Below are 7,275 nucleotides of genomic sequence, written 5' to 3' on the forward strand. Positions count from 1 at the left end.
GGATTTGAACCCGCCACCTTAGGTGTACGTGGCTGGCGCCTTAGCCGGTTGAGCTATAGGCACCGAGCCTACTTTTTTTTTTTCTTTGAGGCACAGTTTCACTATGTCACCCTTGATAGAGTGCCGTGCTGTCATAGCTCACAGCAACTTCAAACTCTTGGGCTTAAGTGATTCTCTTGCCTCAGCCTCCAGAGTAGCTGGGACTACAGGCACCCACCACAACGCCTGGCTTGAATCGGCCAGCCTAGGTGTATGCATGTGGCCGGCGCCTTACTCACTGAGCTACAGGCTCCACCCTGTCCCTTACTTGTTTACTGTCTCTGTTGATAGGCTAAGATTTCCAAAAAAGCTGGGAATTTTGTCTCAGTAGACAAAATTTGAGCCCACTAGAATACAGTTCCTGGCCCAAAGAAATGCTCATTGAGGAACAGATGAATGGGCAAATGGACGAGCTCTCAGGAAATAACTAGGGCAGTCTGGCAGGGTAACCTGTCTATTTCTCCCTCTCTCTGAGCCTTGGTATTCTTTTTTTTTTTTTTTTCTGTAGAGACAGAGTCTCACTTTATCGCCCTAGGTAGAGTGCTGTGGCATCACACAGCTCACAGCAACCTCTAACACCTGGACTTAGGCGATTCCCTTGCCTCAGCCTCCCAAGTAGCTGGGACTACAGGCGCCCGCCAAAACGCCCAGCTATTTTTTTGTGGCAGTTTGGCCGGGGCAGGTTTTGAACCCGCCACCCTCAGTATATAAGGCCGGCACCTTACCTACTGAGCCACAGGCGCCGCCCAGCCTTGGTATTCTTGCCCGTAAAACAAGGATAAACACTTAGGAACTGCGTGTATGGCTCGAAGAAAGAGAATTATTGTCACCACAGTGGCATAACATCTTCCTTACTCAAATGCCTTCCAGGGCGTACAGTGAGTGCTCTGTGTCAGGAGTAAGATGAAGTGTTACTGCCTTGGGTTTTGTCAAGAAACAACGATTATTCCTACCGCACTCTGAAGACTTGCGCGGAGAAAAAACTCCGCGAGAAGACAAAAAGTTTGAAGCAGAGCGCGGCTGGCGGCCATAAGAAACCGACCTCTGCCTCCGCCCCTAGCGTCCCCTCGCCCCTGCGCGGCCGCACCTTCACCCGCTGGGCCTCATTGATGCACTGCTGGTAGCTGCCGATGTAAAAGGCGTTCTTCACGTCGAACAGCTCATCCACTTCCCCGGAACCGCCGGACACCGGGCCGGGGGCGGGAGGCGCCATGTTGTTTAGGTCTCACCTGCTCCTGTTCCTGGGAGACACGTCAACCGGAAGTAGAGCGCCGCTACGGCACACACTGGGAAATGTAGTTTACTCCTTACGAGCGGCAGGGGAAGACGCCATTAGGAGGCTCTTTAAAGGGGAAAAAGGGGAAGACACAAATGTGCCTCGCAGGGCGTCTCGGGAATTGTAGTTTTATTTGGTCCTGTGATCCAGTGGGATCCAGGGAGACAGGAAGAGGATGAGGTCAGGTCTGGGAATGGCAAGGCGAGCAGGACAAGGTGGGACCATACGAGACCGATCCAACAAATAGGAAGGCCTTTTCGTGACGTCACCAGCGCGCGCCGGAAACGCGAAACATGCGGGTCATACGGCTGGTGGCAGGGATGGCCGGTTTTGCTGAGCTTGGGTTGTCTTCGTGGCTTGTGGAACAATGTCGGCAACTGGGTTTGAAGCAGCCTACTCCCGTGCAGCTCGGCTGCATCCCTGCCATACTGGAGGGTGAGTGCGACTTTGTCAAGAGGCGTCTCCGCTCCTCTCATCCACTTTCACTATTTGTATCCTTTGCTCGCGCCGGTCCCACTAGACGAAAGGCAGCCTTGGGCGTTGCTGGGAGTCTTGGTTCTGGAGGCAGACTGGGCTATAGTGGCGTTTAGGCTCCACAACTGATTCCTTGAGTGTAGACATACAGTGAGGTAATCTCTGAAAGGTTCATACTCTCAAGACGACAAGGAGAGTTTGATGAATAACTTACTGGATAGTGCTATGAAGATTCGGCAGAGCTGGCAATACTGTTTTCATCTTACAAATAGAAACTGAAGGCCAGGCACGGTGGCTCACGCCTGTAATCCTAGAACTCTGGGAGGCCGAGGTGGGTGGATTGTTTGAGCTCACGAGTTCGAGCCTAGCTTGAGTAAAAGGAAGACCCATCTCTACTAAAAATAGAAAAACAGAGGCAAGACGATCGCTTGAGCCCAAGAGTTTGAGGTTGCTGTGAGCTATGATGCTAGGGCACTCTACCGAGAGGGATAGCTTGAGACCCTGTCTCAAAAAAAAAGAGATCGAGGCTGTTAAAATTACTAGTATATCCAGGACTCTATGATCTTATGACTGTTCTTGTCCCCGCTCTTCTGACCCAAGCTAGTTTTGCCATTAAAGAGATGCCAACAGGAAGCTTAGCATGTGACAAGCCAAGGGATTAAATAAATTGAAATGAAGAAGTCGATAGGAAACATCGGCTGCATATTGTATAAGAGAATTCTGGGTTCCTCAAAGTTGGATGTTCCAGGAAGGAATCAGAAGGAGGTAGTGGTAAGCTGCAGGCATCTCGGTTAAGATAAATTTGGGTCCAAATCCAGCCTGCTACTCATAGGGTGTGGGTACTGAAAAAGTCTCCGAGACTCAGTTTCCCCTTCTGTTAAATGGAGACAATAATGGCTTCTTCTCTCTTATGATTTGTCTGTTGTCTTTCCATTTGACCGTAATGGAAAGTGGTTAGTATGCCTGCAGTGCACAATTCATAGGCCAGAACTGGGCTCACAGTAGATGCTCATTAAATGTAGGCTGTTGTAAACTGTGCCAAATGGAATAGCTGTCTACACTTAGTGTGTTGATGCTACTTTGCCCTCCACTCAGGTCATGACTGCTTAGGCTGTGCCAAGACAGGCAGTGGCAAGACAGCAGCATTTGTTCTTCCCATCTTACAGAAGTTGTCTGAGGATCCCTATGGTATCTTCTGCCTTGTCCTGACACCCACCAGGTGAGCCCCCTGCCAAAAGGCTCCCTGGGTGTGTGTTTACCTGCTGTGTTCCTTAGGCAAGTGCCTTTCCCTTTCTGAGCTGCATTCCCCGTGTGTGAAATGGGGATAAAAATCATGACTACCTATTAGGAGTGCTGCAGAATTAAGAGGATGTGTGCGAAAGTTCTCAGCACAGGACTTGACTTAGGTCAAGTGAGTCAGAAGGGAGCTCCTAGTAGTTTTATAGTTCAAAAAATAGATATGTCTCCTATCCTTGGACAGACAAGCATAAAGTTGACATGGTACGTCCTATAAACTGCAATAGGAGAGGTGGGCACAGCATGCCATGATGGTGTGGCTTACAGTGCTGAGGGGAAGGGGTGACGGGAGGCTTCTTTTAAGGGGATCCTTAAAGAAGAAAAGGGCCTTGCAAAGGGACAATTTGGGGAAGGGTATTCTAGGCAGAGAGACCCTGCTAGTGCATGCATGAAGAGGCATGAGAAAGGCATGGAGCCAAAAGGGTACTGGGGGCCAAGTGTGTTAGAAAAAGGCCTCAAATGCCAGGCAGAGGGTTAGATTCTGAGGATGTGTGAGCAGGAGAGGGAATGACAGGAGGCCAGGAAGAGGCATGAGCAGAGATGGCTAGGGAATAGAGAGGAGAGGATTTGGAGACTGATCAGTCCTGGAGGAGAAGAGGCTGATGTTCAGGGCTCTGGAAGATTAGGTGGTGTCAACCCCATTGCTAAGAGGAAGACACAGAAAAAGGAAGAAGTGTGTGGTAGGAGGTAGGTTGGCCTGGTGGTGGAGGGCCTGTGGGGTGTTCCAGGCTTAGCTTCTAATGTTTAGCATCACAGCCTTTGTCCAAAGAGCAAAGGAAGCCAGCGGAAGTTGCATGAACAGGATAAGGCAAGTCAGGAGGCCAGGGGCTTGGGAAGGAGCCTTGGGGATGGAAAGGGGAAGGCGAGGCAGGCACAGAACTGCAATGTGACCCAGCCTGGTCCCTTTACACCCACAGGGAGCTGGCCTACCAGATCGCAGAGCAGTTCCGGGTGCTGGGAAAACCTCTGGGCCTGAAAGAGTGTATCATCGTTGGCGGCATGGGTATGGGCCCAGGAATCTGGGAGACTCTCTTAGCATGGGGTCCTTGCAGCCTCAGACCACCTGCTTAGTCCTACCTCGCATTCTCTGCCCCTAGACATGGTGGCTCAGGCTCTGGAGCTCTCCCGGAAACCACACGTGGTCATTGCCACACCAGGGCGCCTAGCTGATCACCTCCGCAGCTCCAACACCTTCAGCATAAAGAAGATCCGCTTCCTAGTGAGTTGGTCTGGTCCTCTCAGACCTCATGAGCTGGGGCACTATCTCATCCATTTGGGAAACTTGTGACCTGTAGACTACCTGGTAAAGTGCCAGAACAGTGACAAGGACTATTCACGGACCAACAAGGGGGGGCCCTGAGGCTTGGGTGAAGGGACGCCTCTCAGGCCTGGGACCACAGATAGCACCAACACCCCCACTCTCCCCCTCCCCTACTCCCACTGGCACTACAGGTTATGGATGAGGCAGACCGGTTATTGGAACAGGGCTGCACAGACTTCACCGTGGACCTTGAAGTCATTTTGTCTGCTGTGCCAACCCGCAGGCAAACACTGCTATTCAGTGCCACACTGACTGACACGCTCAAGGAGCTGCAGGGCCTGGCCACCAACCAGCCTTTCTTTTGGGAGGCACAGGCCCCGTGAGTGTACAGTCGCTCGTGGAGCAGGGTGGGGGGTGGTGGATTCATACCCAGACAGGTTGAGGGGGCAGTGCTATCCTCCAGAAGGCAGAACTGAGCCACTTGTTCCCAGGGTAAGCACCGTTGAGCAGTTGGACCAGCGCTACCTGCTGGTGCCCGAGAAAGTCAAGGATGCCTATTTGGTCCACCTGATCCAGAATTTCCAGGATGAGCACAAGGATTGGTCCATCATCATCTTCACTAACACATGCAAGTGAGCCTGGGTGGGCAGGGCCCTCTTCTCCCCTCCCATAGCCCTTCACCACAAGAGGTGGCCCGGTGTCACAGGTCTGAGACACATAGCCAGTCTCAGCACTCTCTAGCGTCTGCTCAGACCAGAGGTTATAGAGGCTTCATTCAAGAAGCCAGGGTCACCTCATTCATCTGAAGGTGTTTGGGGTTCTTCAGTCTCATCCTTGACAGAAGGACAAGGAAACCCCCATAGGCAACTGTTTTAGCAGCCTGATCACTGTGTTTTGGGGATGTCACTGAGCTATCCTAGACCTTCAGCCCCATCTCACAGGAAGTTAGAACAATTACCTGAGGCCTGGTGTGGGCAGCACCAGTGTAGCGACCTCTGAGACAGTTCATATCAGCTCTTACTTTGAACAGTTTGGGGGTGTCATCAATAGGCTATAGGCTATTCCAGTATGAGCCAGAACAACAGGGGAGAAGTTAAGACAGTGCAAATGTATTGGCTCCCAGAAGAGAAAAGTTTGTCTGTATGGTAGCTGTTAGGCATGTCAGGACCAAACAGAATTCTCTCTGCTCATTTCTATACTCTGTTTTCCTCTATTGGCTCCTTGGGAGGCCTTACCTTTTTGGTGATAGTAATTATCTCTAGAAGCTCAGTTTGTAGACTACCAGTCCTACAAATGTGGCAGAAAGATGAAATTTCACCTGTTCAGAAGTCAAAACAGGGCCTACTCTTTTGTCTGTTCAGGCAGATGGGGGTTCAGCAGAGAGTACATTGAACAAGCCAGACCTCTGACACCCTTCATCCTGCTTTCTAAGCTGAGCAGGGTGACCCTGCTTGGGGTCTTAAGGGTGGGCGGGGGCTGGGATGCCTTCCTAGAACCCCAGAGCAGGAGGGGTTAATATCCTCCTCACCAGGACCTGCCAGATCCTGTGTATGATGCTGCGCAAATTCAACTTCCCTACTGTGGCTCTGCATTCCATGATGAAACAGGTGAGTCCACCCACAGCCTACCAGCCACACCCCTTACACTTCCCAGCCTTGGGGCCTTTGCATGGACTCTACCTATTGCCTCTTGGTCCCAAAAGGTCACTGACAAGAGTCTCACTATGTCACACTTGGTAGAGTGCCGTGGTGTCCCAACTCACAGCAACCTCAAACTCTTGGGTTTAAGCGATTCTCTTGCCTCAGCCTCCCACATAGCTGGGACTACAGGTGCCTGCCACAAAGGCTGGGTATTTTTGTTGTTGTTTAGCAGGCTCTAGCTGGGTTTGAACCCGCCACCCCCAGTGTATGTGGCTGGTGCCCTAACTACTGAGCTATCGGTGCTGAGCCCGAACATATCTCTTTCAGCCATCATTCAGTTGACCCTCTGTGGCCTTTTCACGGTCCCCTCTCTAAGCGGACTGAGCCACGTAAGGGCAGGGTCTGTCCTGGTCTCACACAGAAAGCGTTCCCCTAGTACTCCCAATTTTCTCCCTGACCTGGCACAGAAAGAACGCTTTGCTGCCCTGGCCAAGTTCAAGTCCAGCATCTACCGGATCCTGATCGCAACAGATGTGGCCTCCCGGTGAGTGGTCCCTGGGTCTGGGCTATGTCTCCTGCTTAGGACACTCCCTCCCTACAAGAGGGTGAGGCCCCAAGGGCAGGGTCAGTGGGTGAGGCTGGCTTCAGTCAGCCCCAGCTTCCAGGTTGAGTATCCTTGGGTGAGTTCCTTGCCTCATTGTCCCAGCATGGATTCCAGAGCTGACTGTTCTCTGCCTGCAGGGGCCTAGACATTCCCACAGTGCAGGTAGTCATCAACCACAACACTCCCGGACTCCCTAAGATCTACATCCACAGAGTTGGCCGGACAGCTCGTGCAGGTGACTGGGCTGGGTGGCTCCTGGGCACCTGTCCCTCCAACCTGCCCACATCTGGTTGTGAGCTGATAGGATGTAGGTGGGATATAGCCCACACATCTGACAGCTACTGGGGGCAACATTTGCATGTTGAGGTAATCCTTTCAAAAGCAAAGGCTGGAGGTATTCTGCCTTCTCCACACACCTGGGTGCTGCTGAGTGGTGTGTGGCTATTCTCTGGAAAGATGGCATGTACTGGTTCGGCGCCTATAGCTCAACTGGCTAAGGCGCCAGCCACGTACACCTAAGGTGGCGGGTTCGAATCCCCAGCCCAGACCCGCCAAAACAACAATGATGGCTGCAACCAAAAAAAAAATAGCCAGGTGTTGTGGCGGGCGCCTGTGGTCCCAGCTACTTGGGAGGCAGAGGCAGGAGATTCGCTTGAGCCCAGGAGTTGGAGGTTGCTGTGAGCTG

The 7,275-nt window shown here is 52.0% G+C and overlaps 2 protein-coding genes across 2 annotated transcripts in view; one reads left to right on the forward strand and one right to left on the reverse strand.

Moving 5' to 3' along the window:
* The window catches only part of COPE (coatomer protein complex subunit epsilon), a 20,537-nt gene extending 19,223 nt beyond the window's left edge, over positions 1–1,314 (reverse strand). The window contains exon 1 of the mRNA XM_003796585.3: positions 1,127–1,314. Within this exon, the coding sequence (XP_003796633.1) occupies positions 1,127–1,252 (126 nt within the window). The 5' untranslated portion in view covers positions 1,253–1,314. The remainder of the gene's footprint in view (positions 1–1,126) is intronic.
* Positions 1,315–1,592: 278 nt separating this feature from the next.
* Positions 1,593–7,275, forward strand: part of DDX49 (DEAD-box helicase 49) — an 8,727-nt gene continuing 3,044 nt past the window's right edge. The window contains exons 1-9 of the mRNA XM_012809449.2: positions 1,593–1,750; positions 2,885–3,008; positions 4,003–4,088; positions 4,183–4,304; positions 4,538–4,725; positions 4,838–4,978; positions 5,878–5,953; positions 6,454–6,530; positions 6,728–6,825. Coding sequence (XP_012664903.1) covers positions 1,609–1,750; positions 2,885–3,008; positions 4,003–4,088; positions 4,183–4,304; positions 4,538–4,725; positions 4,838–4,978; positions 5,878–5,953; positions 6,454–6,530; positions 6,728–6,825 — 1,054 coding nt within the window. The 5' untranslated portion in view covers positions 1,593–1,608. The remainder of the gene's footprint in view (positions 1,751–2,884; positions 3,009–4,002; positions 4,089–4,182; positions 4,305–4,537; positions 4,726–4,837; positions 4,979–5,877; positions 5,954–6,453; positions 6,531–6,727; positions 6,826–7,275) is intronic.

Source organism: Otolemur garnettii, unplaced genomic scaffold (genome assembly GCF_000181295.1).
Source record: "Otolemur garnettii isolate 467f Iridium unplaced genomic scaffold, OtoGar3 scaffold00105, whole genome shotgun sequence".
NCBI lineage: Eukaryota > Metazoa > Chordata > Mammalia > Primates > Galagidae > Otolemur > Otolemur garnettii.